The 17,928-nt window shown below is 41.6% G+C and overlaps 1 protein-coding gene across 1 annotated transcript; it reads left to right on the top strand.

Moving 5' to 3' along the window:
- The first annotated feature begins 1,557 nt into the window (after positions 1 to 1,557).
- On the top strand, positions 1,558 to 16,600 carry slc25a47a (solute carrier family 25 member 47a). Its single transcript, XM_079526829.1, has 6 exons — positions 1,558 to 1,751; positions 11,117 to 11,160; positions 11,252 to 11,323; positions 11,961 to 12,140; positions 12,918 to 13,182; positions 13,714 to 16,600. The coding sequence occupies exons 1-6, from the start codon at positions 1,715 to 1,717 to the stop codon at positions 14,025 to 14,027; spliced, it is 912 nt and encodes a 303-aa protein (XP_079382955.1). The 5' UTR covers positions 1,558 to 1,714; the 3' UTR covers positions 14,028 to 16,600.
- The last annotated feature ends 1,328 nt before the right edge of the window (positions 16,601 to 17,928 follow it).

The following is a 17,928-nucleotide window of genomic DNA, read 5'->3' as shown; positions in this document are numbered from 1 at the left end:
GATAATGGTCCCCAGTTTGCTGCAGCAGAGTTTGCGGACTTTGCAAGAGAGTACGACTTCAAACATGTGACCAGCAGCCCCCGTTATCCTCAAGGGAATTCGGAGGCTGAAAGGGCTGTGGGAACAGTCAAATCTCTCCTGAAGAAGGGAGAGGATCCATACAAGGCCCTCATGGCTTACAGAGCCACACCTCTGGCACAAGGAGCATCTCCTGCACAACTGCTGATGGGTCGAAACATCAGAACGCCACTGCCCGTCAGTCAGGAGAAGTTGGAGCCGAGGTGGCCTGACCTACAGGCTTTCAAAGAGAAGGATCAGGAAATGAAGGAGAAACAAGCATCCTGGTTCAACAAAAGACACCGCACACAGCAGAGACAAGAGCTCAGACCAGGACAAAGAGTCTGGGTGAAGAACACAGAGCAGCCTGGAATCATCACAGGTCCAGCCCAGACACCAAGGTCCTACAACATCGAGCTGCCCTCAGGAAGTCTTCGCAGAAACCGGTCCCACATCAGGGTCATTCCAGAGACTCCTACTCCTACAGTTACTAGATCAGGGCGCATGATTAAAAGACCAGTCAGAATGGACTTATAATAACTTGTCTTAGAATAGAGCTGTTGATAAACAGGGCAGAATAATCCCTGCACAGCTTCGGGGACTCAGGCAGTCTACCCTGACCCCCTAGATAGGAAAAGTGAATTTAAGTTCATTAAGTATATTTGCATTGGTTAAAAGAAAAGATACACTACAAGTAATTCATTTAAAAAGTTATAATGTGTGTTATGCTTAGTAATTCTTTAATAGTATATTTCATACTGTATATGCTTGAGGTGAAGTAAAAGAAAATAATTGTGTGTAATTACAGTAAAAGAAATTAACAGTTGTTTGTTTAAAAATAAATGTTGGTAATCGACTAAAAGAGGGAGATGTGGAGATATGCATAGGAACCTATGTGTGCAGGTACGGGGGAACACATTAGGTGACGCACCCAGCCATACTGGTGTTACATTAATAAGAGTTGTCAATAAAGCCACACGTAAGGATACACGCCAGTCTCGTCTAGATTATTATACAGAGTTGATACAGCCTGTTACACTGCTATCACTATTTTTATTTTAAAAGTCCCATAAATCATTTTTGCATAATTGTTTGCACAACTTCGAAGTCGCCCCCCACCCCCTAATTAAAACTACTCGCTTATTCTGTACGTTTATATAATTGACTTATCTTAGTATGCCTAAAGAACCACAGCAGTCCAAAAGAAAAAAGGGAAATTGCAGTTTTATTATGTTATCTTACTGTATACAATTATATAATATCCCTTATTCCCCGATTATATGAATGAAGTGTGTGTGTGTGTGTGTGTGTGTGTGTGTGTGTGTGTGTGTGTGTGTGTGTGTGTGTGTGTGTGTGTGTGTGTGTGTGTGTGTGTGCGCGCGTGTGCCCTCCGACTTTAGCCGAAGATAGCCCCATGATCGGCTATCTTCGGTTAAAGTCGGAGTGAGTCGCGCGTTTCGTAACACCACAAGGTCTGTTGACACGCGTCTTCAGTTTAGCAATGAAAACAACATGCTGCGCAGCACACAGGCTAGTCACACAGACCTAGCAGCTCAATTCAATGGCAATAGTTACTTTCAAGGTTATGACGGGATAGAATGGACTGTCCGAGAATCCGAATCGACTCAATCGAGCCACAGAACTGTAACCGGACAGAATGCATATCGCTGACTTTGTGGCTGGGTCCATTGGAGGTAACTTGGCAGTTAGCATGCATGTGTGGAATCTTCGAAGTGTGTGTGTGTCGCCTCGGACGGAGCAGGAGAAAGAACAAAGAAAAACCCGTGATGATGGTCTCATGACATCCGCATTTATTTGTTAAGCACAGAAGTCAGGGTCGTAACAAAACATGCATGTGGAAATTACACGCTGTGGTCTGTATCTACACCAGCCTCCGTCCCAAATTGAGTCTAGTTGATACAGCCCCGAATGTTGACATTACATGGTGTTAAATACTCAAGATTCGCCTTCCCCCAAGAAGTCCCTCCCCTCTCTGGGTATAAACACTTCCTGACTTCTAACCAATGAGGTCTAAGCCTGACTTCCTGTTAGAGGCAGGCACTTCTAGACAAAAGGCAAGCCTTATGGTAAACATTTGTTCCATTGGTGAAATGAGAATAACTTTTAACGGAGCATAAAATAATACCACAATAATGAATTAAAGATACAATGAAGATATAAACCGGATAATATATGAACAGAACTATATGAAACTAAACAGAATTATATGACTATATTTAAGAAATGAATGAGCTTGATACATATCACTATATTCCTGAAATACCCTATGTTAAGAGTACATTTTAGATTAGTACTGAATGCACTAATAGTTTAGTAACCTAGTGTTTTATCTTTATTCCATAATAACAGAAGAGTGTTTCTTAAGACATCTTAAGAAAGTCAATCCAGCATAGAATGTTTTAAAGTCATTAGACCCAAGCCTGAAATAAGATACTGCAATAAACTAGCCGTCTGTCTCGCACCTTCTGTGGGCTTCAAGGGAACTTAGAACAAAAGCATTTGCATGATCTCCTAGTAAGGTGTTGCTAGCTCATACGTTAACAATAGCCCCTTTTGGTACCGCTCGTTAGTGTAAACATACCTTATTCATGGAAATAGGAGTCGTCAAGTCTACTAAAATCTTCACTCTGTAACTGTCCAATTTTAACATTTGTTTAGCATTGCTCACGTAGAATATATGCTTATATGATTCATAATACACCACATTCCCCCCTCGACAGACAACAAACGTCTGTCGCAAAAGAAATATGAATTATGAATCATAATTTGGACCAAAATTTTAAAAATCATTTTTTTTCCTCTTCAAAACCTTTAAATTTTTCAAGGTCCCCCCTGGGTGCTCTAAAAACATCAAACTGAAATTAAACAAACAAGCAATAATTCGAACCTCCATCGTATCATTCTGCCATGTCCGCTAGTTATCACAGACATGGGAGACTTGAAAACACGATCAAAGCTAAAATCGAATGACACATCAATGATGACCAACAAACTAATTTTGAACCGCAATTGCAGACCGCCCTCACCATTCATAATTGGAAAGCTAGAATACAATTAAGGCTCAAATAGAAACACAACATCCGTCGTGATTCATCAAAACAAAATATGAAAACAAACACAAAATCATACCAAATAATACAGTAATACATCTTTTTTTTTTCCAAAGTTTGATGCAAATCCCACGTCGATGGTCCACGCGCTTTAGACTTTCTTTTTTTTCGACTAAAATATAAACGCAGATGAATCCTGGCTCTGGACGGCCATGAACATCCCAAGGGACGTGTAATCAACAAGAATGTGGAACGATGATCTTCATTTCGAACAAATACTCCCCATCCATGTAGCTTTGCATATTTCTGAGCAATCAGAAAGCTGGGTGACTAAAAGACTGTATACCAGCTTTAGACACAGATGACGTGCAGCGTGTAGAAGTGACCTGGTGATTTGAACTGAAGATTGATGTCGTCTGACACCTGGTGCAGACGTCCGTACTCCATAGATGACGTAGTATCGGCAACGAAATCTTCTGGTTAACCGCTTAGCAGCTGTAGGATGCCCTGTAGATGTTGACCACTGTTGTGTAGAGGAGAGCAGAACTCTCCTTCGGCACAGGTGTCAATATTGACATGATGTGAGATGTCCACTGGTACACTGGCATACTCCAAACTGGGTCACTGCAACTGTTTTTTCTCCGTCATCCTCCTGTTTAGAAATATGAACTAACTCCACACCAAGATTTAGAGTAGACATTCTTTTGCAAAACACAACCATGCATTAAAATATTTGGTTCACACATGTTAGTATTGACTACTCAGTGTTACTTACAAAGTCCTAAAAAATCATCTACTCATATTAAAATCAAATTGTTCCTTGTACTCTCTTGTCTCGCCAACTCCTGATAAATTTAACAATGTAGACTCATTTTTCGTTTGCCTTATTAATGCAATGGTCGTTTCTTGAACAACCAGATTACTTCTATACATGAATAATGCATCCTAAATTAGACTGCACATTTGTTGACAATAGTCATTTCTCCAAGCAATTATAAGCCACAATAAGTTTAAAACTCATTGCATGTTCCCTCTAAACAAAAGTAATTTATCGTGACACTCTGACTCCTCATAAGATGTTATACATTTTTAAAGAATTTAATCAAACTGCATTGAGTGCAATCTGAAAAAATACCCCTCATTATCAATTTGACCTTTATCTGATTAACCAATACCCTCCCCCCTTCTGACACTCAAAATAGAGTGACAGAATTTACACAATACTGATTGTGTCAAAACGTCATAACAGCTTCCTGCCACATGTACATGTACATGTCCAATGTCCATGTCCTTTTACGCCAAACCGTAGCCTACCGAAAAGCATAAACCACGAACACCCATACCAATGCTGAGACAGAAGGAAGGAAACAGAAAGTATTCAGAAATTGCACACTCCAAACAGGGGAAAAAAATCGTTAACCTGCCATGTCGTCGCCCGTCTTTCTTTTTCCCTTTTTCTTTCCTTCAGCCAACAGTTGCCACCACATCACCAGGAAAGAGGTTGTTCTCCCATAGAGTCCAAAGTCAATGGAAGCACTTCAAAAAATAAATAAAAAAAATAAATAAACAAAACTGTTGCATCCCGCGCAAAATAGGACAGACTCACTGCGATACTCGTTGATGGGCTGCAGTGATGAGAGTCCTTGTGACAGCCGAACTTCACTGTGGGTCACGTGATGGTGAAGGCCGCGGAGGACAGCTTCGCATCGACAGAGCGGACCCAAGTCCCCACCGCCGTACCGGTAAACCCTGGCCCTGGCCAGGTGGCATGGAAACGGCGTTGGCTGGAAACGGCAGGCACCCTGAGAAAAGGCTCTAGTGGCACCAAACCCGTCACAGTTCCTTGCAAAATGATTCAAACTACCACAAGTAAAACAACCAGAAAAAAATACGTGGGGGGCCTCGAGAAATCCCCCTGGATTGGATAGTAGCAACCGGCTTGGTGAAGCAACCGGCAGGCACCCTGTGGTCCGAGTCACCGGCTTCGGTACGGCCGCGAGAGCCGCTACCTGCTGCTCCAGATGCTGTAGCTGCAGCTCTGCAATACGTCTCACAGTCCCTGCATGTTCACGCTGCTGGGCGTCCTCCTTGGCACGAAACAACTCAACATCCCAAGTCGTACACTGACCGGCAAGCCCTGTATAATCATTATCGACCATGGACGGATCGCAACCCGCCACGTCGGCCCAAGACTGATAAGCACGGTCAACGAACCTTCGTGGATGTTCCGTAGCAGTTAGGGGAGAAAAAAAAATACTGGGATCAGCTGGGACCATAGAACGAGGAAAACCCACCGCACCTGGCCCCCCCGTCCGCGACATCAGACGTATCTCCCCCTTCTCCAGAACCTTCAGCACGTGTGGAGTGGGTGGCCGGACTCAGAGGTGTGTTCGGAAGCGTGGACACATATGCAGGTGGAGGACTGTCACATCTATTATTCCCCCCCATACACAGCAGTCCATTTCCGGCAACCGGTACCCCCAACACCTGCTCTGTCATCGTCGTCACGTGCTGCCCAATCGATGTCGCCGTATCGTCTGAAGAACTTGAAGCCTGCTCACCAAAAACAAAAATCTCAGAGAGTGGCTGTGTGGGTAACATGTTATTCTCGGCATAGACCTTCTTGGCACAGGCCTTCTTAGCAAAGGCCATACAAATCCTTTTACCCTGTTGAAGAAACAATTTCACTTTCCGCTCCTCCTTCACCTCAGCCGCCAACGCTTTCTCATACTTGTGCACACGGACCCCCATGTCCCCAATGACATCCGGATAGAATATGCTTTCCCGTGGCCAACACCGATCATCTATCGGACCATGTAACTCCCATCTCCCCAGGATTGATGATAACTCGTCAATAAGCACATCATCATTGTGGAAAGAAGCTTGCTGACTAGACGAATCCATAACCAGTATTTAAGTTATTGAGTTCAGAGATATTAAATTACAATAAATGTCACGTCAACTAACCTTCACGGATGCAATTGATTTGTAATGCTCCTAAAACACCTCACCTAAACAGGGAACATACAAAGAACTCCAAAAAGAATTGCCAACCACTTACAGACCGTAGGCACTTGAGAACCTGTGAGCAGCTGCGTTACTGTAGGAATGTATGGTGTCACGCAAATTATGTGAAATGCAAAAAACTACTGTATATATTATACACAAGTTCAAGAACCTGTGTGAGAAATATCATAACTGACTATAAGCTTCAAACAAGAGCAAACGAAATGGACTTTTTGAGTTGGAAAGGTAAAAAAGTACAAAGTTTGGATTAAAATTTAGCAAAACCCAAAAAAATGAAACCCTTACACCTTACTTTGAACAGGCAGAAACACACCCCGTTTTCTGAAAGAGAACACAGGTTTTTAAAGAACCCCACACAACAGTTTTCACTGTTAAAACAATTAGTTGACAACAAAAAGAATCATGCAAAAAAATGAAACGCCACCAGTCACCACATTAACCCAGGAATTGTCCGTTAGTCAGAGAAAAGAAATGCATGCATTAAAGACCATATGCTAACTGTATCCATAACTGTATCTGTACCTATAAAACTATGAGAAAATTTGAAACAACCGAATGGTTTTCCCAAAAGGAATAGTAAAAATGAACAACCTTTAAGAGGACATTCAGGAAGCTGACCAAAATGAAACGACGAGACAATATCAAATTATGTTTACCAAATGTAATTCACTGACAATTAGCAATTTATGACCGAGACGAACATAATTTATCCCAACCGTCAATTAAGAATAGTGAAAAAAGACTTGATATTTACACAAAGAGATACTCACGTGTTTCCCTTGACAGACCTCCAAACTGAAAAATAAAACAAAACATCATTCCCATACAACACCTGTTGAAAGAAAAGAATGTAAACTACTCACCTTTAAACGTTTTTTTTTTCTTAAACTGAGCCATTCCGAAAGTACAAAACAACACTAATAGATATGTAACACTGAGTGTAACAACGGAGATATAGATAAAAGAAAGAACAAATGATCCCATTACATTAACGACAGGCGGGCACCGTAAAAAAACAAACATCCACGCAAAACACAAAAACGGAAACAACAACCCAAATGAGTCTAAACATGTGTCCGCCCTAGTCCTGCAGTCTCAACACAAAACAAAAGATTCACCACGGTCACACAATAGCCGGGTTTGTAAATTGGACCAGCCAGAAAACAAACACCCATCGAGCGATCACCCCAAATGCCATCGTACCCCCCTGAAAACCCTCCAGTCGCATGCAGAGACTACAAAACCATAAACCCATATGAAGACTAAAATAAAGCATTGAAATACTAAAAACAACAAAAACAAAGACAAAGACAAAGACAAAACAAGATAAGCCTATCACAAATAAACAAACATCAAAGATAACACCAACCTCATGAAGGCATAAAACCATCCTTAACCATCCCACTATCAACCACTAACATTCCTCAACTTACACACAACAGCCATTCATCAACTCCCCTCAACTCACACACAAACGACCCCCATTCAGTCACTCACCATTCAACAACCATCCACAACTTTCCCGCCGAAAATCCAAAATGGCGCCCGCGGACCCCCAGACAAACAATAGAACAAAGGAACCCACAAGACTAACATCCACACCACCACACAAACATCATACATCAACAAAACAAACGTAACCTACTCTTTACCAAACCAGACTACCAACCAAACCAAACTACAACATATTCATAAAAATCCTTTTAAAGGAAAATATTAACACAGAACAGCACATCCTTACCTCCGCCTCTCCGTAAAATCAGAGAAATAGTCACTCTCCAACCAACGCCAACCATGGAAATTCCTGAGCGACAGAAACTCCATATGACAGACTTCTGCACCAGGACACAACCATCCACAACTTTTAAAAATTAAAATGCAGATAAATGCAACGTCCCTTTAGCGCGCCGTCGACGGGTGAAACCACGACAAAAGTCTAACAACCGAGTCTACGTCAAACCCCGTCGCTCACAGGCGCATCTGCCCAACTAACCATTGTCGTAAACCAGATCCCCCACCCTGAAAGCCCCCCTTTTAGACCGAAAAAAAGGCTCCAGTAAAAATGTTCACCCAGTACTTACGCGCAAACACCCATAAAAATAACCACGACCCCACCGTTTAACACAGCGCGTCCCTAGGTCGTAACCACCAGGATCCTCACAGAACAAATTCACGGCTTTTTAACAAAGCATAGACACTATTCACTCCATTAGACCGTGCCTAAAAAAATAGCAAAAAATAATAAAACATACAGTTGTTCCGAACAGTTAAAAACGACCCCTTCTTGTGTCAAATAAAGCATCGAGTCTATGAAGGTGAACAATAAATGATTAATTAACCCTACCATCAAATTCCTCGCCGCAGAAAACAGAAATAACACGAAATGTCCCATCACATGCTATTCCAGTCCATAACTTACGACGCTTTACGACAGCCGGCCTACGCGCGTACGGCAAACTCGTCGCAAAGAGAAACACACAGTCAAGCGTGCACCAAAACAGATGAAACATGATAAAAAAATAAACCCCTATTTAAAACGGACCACGTGATCAGTCCACGGGAAAAAAATAAAAATAAACGGACGGCAGACAAAGGAAAAAGCGCCCGGTTTGTTTTGTCGCGACCGGAAACAAACATCATTAGATCTCCCTGTGTTACACCTCCTAAGCTCCCATCGACACGACACACACTGTTTCGTAACTCACCCATCGCTATTAGACTGAAAAATCTGGTCCACCGGTTCTCATTGCCTGGAGCAAAGATATTTTGCCCCAAAAGCACCGGGTCTCCGCACCACTTTGTGGAATCTTCGAAGTGTGTGTGTGTCGCCTCGGACGGAGCAGGAGAAAGAACAAAGAAAAACCCGTGATGATGGTCTCATGACATCCGCATTTATTTGTTAAGCACAGAAGTCAGGTCGTTAACAAAACATGCATGTAGAAATTACACGCTGTGGTCTGTATCTACACCAGCCTCCGTCCCAAATTGAGTCTAGTTGATACAGCCCCGAATGTTGACATTACATGGTGTTAAATACTCAAGATTCGCCTTCCCCCAAGAAGTCCCTCCCCTCTCTGGGTATAAACACTTCCTGACTTCTAACCAATGAGGTCTAAGCCTGACTTCCTGTTAGAGGCAGGCACTTCTAGACAAAAGGCAAGCCTTATGGTAAACATTTGTTCCATTGGTGAAATGAGAATAACTTTTAACGGAGCATAAAATAATACCACAATAATGAATTAAAGATACAATGAAGATATAAACCGGATAATATATGAACAGAACTATATGAAACTAAACAGAATTATATGACTATATTTAAGAAATGAATGAGCTTGATACATATCACTATATTCCTGAAATACCCTATGTTAAGAGTACATTTTAGATTAGTACTGAATGCACTAATAGTTTAGTAACCTAGTGTTTTATCTTTATTCCATAATAACAGAAGAGTGTTTCTTAAGACATCTTAAGAAAGTCAATCCAGCATAGAATGTTTTAAAGTCATTAGACCCAAGCCTGAAATAAGATACTGCAATAAACTAGCCGTCTGTCTCGCACCTTCTGTGGGCTTCAAGGGAACTTAGAACAAAAGCATTTGCATGATCTCCTAGTAAGGTGTTGCTAGCTCATACGTTAACAATAGCCCCTTTTGGTACCGCTCGTTAGTGTAAACATACCTTATTCATGGAAATAGGAGTCGTCAAGTCTACTAAAATCTTCACTCTGTAACTGTCCAATTTTAACATTTGTTTAGCATTGCTCACGTAGAATATATGCTTATATGATTCATAATACACCACACATGCATATATGTACAGTAGTATGCGCGTCTTTACAATAAGCCGGCAATGTGCATTGTGCAGAGTATATTCCTTATGCTTCAAATAACATGCATTGCATTCATGCAGACATACTCTCTGCATTATCAACATATCATCATGATCTGCCGACACCGTCGGCATAATAACCATTAGACGTATTTCGTACTGTAGCCTGCCCTACGTCATCATCTGGCATAATGTGCCCAACAAATCTAAAGATAGAAACGTTTCCTGACCTCGATGGACCAGACGTCCATACGTCTGGCGAAGGTCTCAGAAACTTTACAGTTGCACTCAAGCCCTACACAAAATGTAGTGTATACAGTAGCTATACTAAATGCATTGCCCACGCCCTGATCCTGTGAGTTATTATCATAAGCGTGATTGATAGCCTAATCGTTTTATACATTAAGCATGTTGAGCAGAATTAATCTCTCGCACCACTTGCATGTATGCAAGTCAAGTTTACAGTCTTGTTATCAAGCTGTTATGTTTTGTTAATAATGGCACATCCTTATTAGATGTGACGTTCGTGAACGAGTCGGATCTTTTGAACGGCTCTTTGAAAGGAACGATGGGATCCGGTTCACAGTAGGGAGCCGTTCCTTTTTAGAGGAGGAGGGGGGCAGGGGGGTTTCAACTGGGGGGGGGGCACTGGGGAGACACTGGGGAGGCACTGGGGAGTGGGGAGTCCCTAGGGAGGCCCTGGGCAGATATTGGGGAGGTACTGGGGAGGCACTGGGGGGGACACTGGGCAGACATTTATTTATTTTTTGCCCCCCTTCCCCCCCACCGGGAACGTCGTTCAAAAGAGCCAGTCTTTTGAACGACTCTTTGAAAGGAACGGATCCCAGAGATCCGGCTCCCTTCAAAGAGCCAAAAATCCCATCTCTATTGGCCACTTCTGCCACCATGTGGTTGCAAATTGCAATACTGTCTTTATTTGTATGCATGTCTATACTGTGTATTGATAAGCGTGGTGTGTGTGTGTGTGTGTGTGTGTGTGTGTGTGTGTGTGTGTGTGTGTGTGTGTGTGTGTGCTCACTTTGCCATTTTTATAGTACGAGTGATATATGTAAGCTTCAAAGATGTTGTGTTGTGTGATGTGTGTGATGTGTGTTTTTTGTCATTTAGGTGCTTGTGGAGTTGCAGTAGGCTACCCTCTGGACACTGTAAAGGTCAGTACAATGAATGCAGCCTAAATTAAATCTGATTTCATAAAGTCTGGTGCTCATATAGATTTTATCTGCTGAATTCCTCCCTACTCAGGTCAGAATACAAACACAGAAGCAGTTCACTGGAATATGGCAGACTACAGCAGCGACATTTGCTAAAGAAGGGGTGAGTGTGTGACACACAACAATGTCTTTCACACAAATTGCTTTTGACAATGTAGAGCACCGGGTTCTCATCTTGGGGTCCGGGGGACCCATAGGGGTCCTTGAGCAGGTTCCAAGGCGTCCCCTGCAGCTAAATGAGTTAATATAACCTCAAAATCAGTTTAACTTCTTTAGCTGAGCATGACACTCAAAAAAGTCAAAAACAAAAAAGTTAATTGCTAAAGGCGACAGAGTCGATGGGCGCTAATGGAGCGCTTGTTTTACAGCGCTTCTACTACTAGTAGGGCGGGGCATGTTGTATACATTAGGGAGGGGGGGGGGCAAGATAGAGTTCAAATGAACCCCATGGGACAAAATAAAAAATCCATGTGGACTCCTCTTTCGATCTAGACTACAGGACCCCCCAGCTAAACGATTGAGGAATCGAATGAATCATTGCAGATTAATAACTAAAAGAGTGTACACATTTGTAAAAACTGAGGATTGTAGGGTCTTTTATACAACAGACATTGTATCAGATGGGGGTCCATGGGCTAATGCATATCAAACTCTGGGTTCATGAAATTAAAAAGCTTGAGAATCCAAGATATATAGATTTCACTGTGTGGCTCTGAACGCCTTGCTCTGTGCCTTCACAGGTTCGTGGTTTCTACAAAGGCATGTCCTTGCCCATCACCACGATCTCCATGACGTCTTCCGTGGTGTTCGGCACGTACAGGAACTGCCTGCAGTGTCTCCGCCAGTTCAGAGGAGCTTCAGGAGACTCCAATACCAGACTGGAGGTTTTCCTCTCCGGTATGGCAGGAGGTGTGGCTCAGGTAATCAACCATGGAGCCTGGATTATACAATTATCAATACAATTTAGGCATTTAGCAGACGTGCTTAATCCAGAACGATTTACAGTAAGCAAGAACACATGGTAATATCAAATACATAGAAATAGTTATCAAGGATCATAAGCCAGCTAAGAACCTAACATCCATCTAACAGTAGGATATCTGTACAATGAGTATACACTATAGAGTGCTAGGTCTACATAAAATGCAGTGTGGCCCCTTTTACACCAGGGGTTAAAATGGTAAATGGTAAATGGTGCATTTATATAGCGCCTTTATCCAAGGTGCTTTACATAGATTGTGCATTGCATTCACCCATTCACACACACATTCATACACCGATTGCGGCGGAAGCCATGCAAGGTACCAACCAGCACATCGGGAGCAATTTGGGGTTCAGTGTCTTGCCCAAGGACACTTCGACATGTAGCCAGGAGGAGCCGGGATTCGAACCGCCGACCCATGGATCATTGGACGACCTGCTCTACCTCTTGAGCCACAGTCGCCCCAGGGGTTGAACCAGTACTTTCTTTTTTCCCGGCCTAATTTTGAACCAGTTCAGAGTGTTTCCACTGAAAATGAATGCTTTCTTTCATCTGAATGAAGGAAGCTTTTTAAGAGCTTGTGGATTATGACTCTCCAAAATCACAATCGGCACTGGACCCAAAAATCTACCAACGTTGCTCATAGGAAGAGTGAACTGATTGTTATGTTCTAATCGCCATGTTTAACTTAGTCCCTGCAATTTCCTTGTGACAGATATCGGTGATGTCACCAGGTGACATGGTTAAAGTGCGTCTGCAGTGTCAGACGGAGTCCTTGAAGGGAGGCGTCAACTTGCCCAAACCCAAATACCACGGGCCGGTCCACTGCCTCCTTAGTATCATCAGAGAGGAAGGGGTCCTGGGACTGTACAGAGGGGCACTCCCCCTCATGCTGAGAGATGGGCCATCTTTTGCCACATACTTTTTAACGTACAGCATCATTTCTGATTGGCTGAGGCACTCTGGCAAGAATGGACCAGGTGAGCCAGACTCTGCCTTTTGTCTCATTCAAGAATATGCATAACCACTTGAACCCTAGTGCTAGAAAATATTATTGCAGTGAAATTGTCTTTAAAATGTTATTTTAAGCCATTAAGACCCGAGGTTGATTCTACTTATGTCTTCTAAATCTTCTAAAACATCAACTATACAGTGATTCTCAAACTTTTTCATCTCAAGGACCCCCAAAATTAAAAATGTATATGGCCGCCGACTCCTATCTCAAAATATTTTGTTCCAGGGCCCCTAGAAGCAAATATTTGAGTTAATAAGTGTTTGCTTCAAAAATACATACCTATTCAAAGATTTGAACACATTTTCAAGATTTGTGTATGGTGTATGGTTTTCATGTTGCCATCTTTAGTAACCGTTTTATAAAAGCAATAAGCCACGCAAGGCTATAATTTACCGTGATTTCAGAACAGCTAGGGGGTTGTGGCACTCCACTTTGTTAACCACGGCCTCTTGTACCTCACTGCTTTATTAAACAATAATGTCTTGTGGATTTCCAGAGTGGAGTGTTGTGATGTTGGCCGGCGGGCTGGCAGGAATGGCGGGTTGGACCGTGGGAACGCCTATGGACGTGATCAAGGCCCGTCTGCAAATGGACGGAGCGAGGGAGATCAAACAATACAAGGGCATCTTCCACTGCATCGCTGAGACGGCGAGGACGGAGGGAGCGGCCGTGTTCTTCAGGAGCCTGGGCATAAACTTGCTCCGTGCGTTCCCCGTGAACATGGTAGTATTTGTTACATACGAGGTTCTCCTAGACGTCCTCCGAGCCAAACCTGAGGATGGTATCCCACCCAGACTTGGGTTAGAGTAGTGGCCACTGGCTATGTTTTTCTTTTCTGTTACATGCATGTGTAATACAGTACATGCAAACATTATGAGAAGTGCAACCACACGCATTGCAGGAACCAGTCTGTTACATTTTGTCATTGTGTTTCTTAGGGATGCACCGATATGGAAATTCTTGGCCGAGTGCGATACCGATGTTTAAAATAACAATTTAGCTGATCGCTGATACTGATATGTTTATTTAGTTTTTATACAATTTTATTTTAGCCTTTTGTGCCAGGGATACAAATACAAGAAATAAATGTTCAGAATCTACAGCTTGGTAGGCTTTAGATAACCAACACACAACCAACCAGTTAATGGCAGATTTATCAATATCGATATGTGACCAATACATTGGTGCATCCCTAGTGTTTCTTGCTAGTTAGTTATTTTCCACTGGATTCCATGCATTACGCTGATATAATATGGTATAATATTTATTTTGGGGATTAGTTTCCCATGCTCAGGGCCTCGGTATACTTAAAACGGAAAGAAATATTGGCGTGTTCGTAGATGGCACATTTGCGGCGGTAACACCATTAGTGTTCTCGTATTGTGCACAAGCTAGCCAGATGAGCTACAGTCAGAACTTTTCACACGGTCTCGTTCAGGGCTACCCAGTACACGGTAACCTTTTTCATAGCAGCCATAATTTGACATAAATAGCTGTGTAATGTTACATCTTGTACAGGTGTCACCAACGACACTAACATGATCTTGCATTGCCGCATTTCACAGCATGCCGCAAGAAGTATTAGTGCCTGCTTAAAGACACTGTGACCACAAAGTAAAACATATTCTGTTTATTTATATATACAATTATGTTGTCTTGAACATATTGCTTTATATTTTGATGCCAGCACTGTTGGCAGAAGTTGTTCTGATGGATGTGTTCCTCATCAGGTTGTTATTCTCATACTTGCTTTAGATCAGTGGTTCCCAAGCGGTGTGCCGAGGAACACTGGTGTGCCGTGAGACAGGTCCAGGTGTGCCTCGGCCATTTGTGGGCAAAGCGATGCTTTGTTGTAGAGGGAATAATGCAGGGGGCCTAGTATATTAGATTAGCCTACGACCCAATGTGATTGGCCAGTAGTGGCTGTGATTGCCATCACATCGTGAATGAACTGTAGTACGTAGGGTTTAAGTGGTTAAACGTACTATACTGTATCAGGAAATTAAGTACTGTTTTTGTGTGCACTCATCATTTCCCAGTACAGACTACAAAGGCAAATTATATACCCTAAAACAAAGATGTTAACCAATTTCAACCCAATCTGGCAACCCATCTACAAAAACAAAAAGGAAAGAACAGCGCCCTCTGCTGTTTGTTTAGCTCGGAATCTGATTATACTTTCAACCTGACATACAAAGGTTTTACATTTAAATTATTTTATTTGTCATTTCCTTCCTCACACATTTTCCAAAATCGACAATATCTAGTTGTGAGCTTGGAGATTTTGAATTGCCCATTGGTGTGCCTTGGGCACAAAACGTTTGAAAACCACTGCCTTAGATTATAGACTTATTATACAGACAAAATAAGGGCATTGCTGCAATCTGAAAAATACTAGTGTATTTGCGTTTAGGACAGGAGGAGATGTATATGTTCTGATCATTGCCTCGGTATCGGTATGTCTACTCAAAGTAAGGATGTATGAATGTCAACAACCAATAAGGAGATTGCCCACTGCTTTTAAAAAGCTCCCGTCATTCTGATGGGAAAGAAAGCGGAGCACAAGAATGCGCTCAGTGATAGAGTACCTGTAATATTCACATGGAATACACTGGTTAGACGTACCTAACAGAAATGCAATAATTATCCTTATTGGATGTTGTTGAGTCAACGCTTGCGGAGGCTAATTTTTTTGAAAAAAGTACCCCAAATCATGTATTATATTTTTTTAGTACACGTTTTACTGCTATTTATATTGTTAGTATGCTGCTATGTTGTTACTTTTCCTTGTTGCTGTGATGTCAAGGAGCATAATGGTTGGGTTCAACCATGTGACTCTCTACTTGTATAATGAGATTGCGACAGGGCGAGTAGATCAGAGGCGCTACATCTCATCAGGCTTCATTGTCCGAGTGTCCAGACTGAGACATTTTTAGGAATGAGATTTGAATCACATTTCAAAACACATAGGAATGCCGTTCAAATCCGATAAGAAAAAATCTGTTTCCATGTGTTTTTGTGTTTGTTTTTTTGCTTTTCAGACCTGATTTAAGGCAAACTTTTGAGTTGGGCTGCCAGTGACTCAGGTGTGACTGTTGAAATTATCCAGGCATCAACCACCCGACACACTACACACGACACACTACACTACATAAAAGAATGTTCCAATATTGATCAGTTAAGCACAAAGCAGGACTCACAGCCATGCTAGTACTTGCCCTGTTTGCATTTACATACGTCCTGCTGTATTTAATAAGCTGCAAAGCGCACAATTTTAAAATGGACTGACAAGCATATGAATGTGCACGTGAAGTGTCTCACTGTCTTAATGGCAAATGGACAGTGCTGTTTAGGTGATGGAAATAAATAATCTGTGCAATATATCTGATTGTTTATTCTCAGTTTATATTGTTGAGCATGCGTACCAGTATTTTGTTTTCCTCAGATGAGTTTGTCTGAGGAATGTGTTTTGGGATAAAGCTGTACATTTTAACAGAATGTATACTAATGGCCTTATGGATCCAAATGAAAGCAAACGAAATATGCCAGTATATTTAAAAGTGTCTTGGAATCTATGAGTTTTGATTGATTGAATCATACAGTAGTATCATACATACAGTAGTGTGATGGAAAACCCCATTACTGTTTCCTTACACACAATACAAACATACAATCAGTCAGTGATGCTTGACTGCCTGGGCCACAATTAATTAGTGGTTATTTGTATTAGGATCATAAACCCTTTTGGTTTTAGTTTTCCATTAGAGGTTTTCCATTAGCGGTCATACTTGTCACCCATTAAATTAAAATAGGCTCTGCAGCTATTTTAATTCTTTTACACTCATTTTAGCACGATCTGCAGATTTATTAGAGATTAAGCCTTTAGTAGGAACAGCCTGCCAAGACAAGTTTAGTGATTTCACAAACAATTCAACCTTTAGAAAAACCAATCATGGCACAATTAAAAAGTAATATTCGAAATAACAGGGTAACAAAATACTGTAAAAACGAGTGAGGACAGTGTCATTAAACTTAAGTGAGGTGTGGTGCTGAACAGTGGTGGAAAGTAACCTAAAACAGGTCCTTTAAGTACAATTTTTGGTGTACTTTTACTTTAATGCAGTATGTCCAATTTTCTATCATTTTACTTCTACTCCACTACATCTCAGAGAAAAATATTGTACTTTTACTCCACATACATTAACCACTTCAGCATTTCGAACATTTGAAAATAGCTGATCTACAATGCGTCGCGATGCATTGTGAGCTTGTATATCTGCTGTTTTCAAAATACCTTTTATACATTTGAAAACTTGTGCAATGGACTTGTGCAACCAGTACTTTTACTCAAGTAAATGTTAAAATCCAGGCTTTTATTTTGTAAGCAGTATTGATGCTTTTGCTTAAAGGAGAATTCCATACTAGAAGGCTTTCTTACCTTTATTTGTAGTTGTTACGTCCCCACCAAAGAGGTCCAGGTGTTATTTTGTGCAAAAGTGCATTATTGGCCATTTCCTCTACCATAAGCCCTCAATGGGGGTTGGGTTTTTGTGCTAATTCGCTTATTTCCATCGAAATAAGTAGTAAAGTGTGCCGCTTTGGATACTATTTACGAATACTATTGGATACTATTATGAAGAGAGGTCCAGACTCCAGAGGATATACTGTATACAAAAAAAATGATTTTTGAGCGATGGAAATAAGCTAATTG

This window comes from Electrona antarctica (assembly GCF_951216825.1).
Source record: "Electrona antarctica genome assembly, chromosome: 17".
NCBI lineage: Eukaryota > Metazoa > Chordata > Actinopteri > Myctophiformes > Myctophidae > Electrona > Electrona antarctica.
This window is presented reverse-complemented; position numbering and strand designations above follow the sequence as displayed.

Bases quoted from the DNA above. Each gene is read 5' to 3' on its own strand.
- slc25a47a (XM_079526829.1), top strand. From the start codon at position 1,715: ATGCATATCGCTGACTTTGTGGCTGGGTCCATTGGAG. The intron at 1,752-11,116 runs GTAACTTGGCAG...TTTGTCATTTAG, and splicing joins TGTGGCTGGGTCCATTGGAG to GTGCTTGTGGAGTTGCAGTA. The intron at 12,141-12,917 runs GTAATCAACCAT...TCCTTGTGACAG, and splicing joins TGGCAGGAGGTGTGGCTCAG to ATATCGGTGATGTCACCAGG.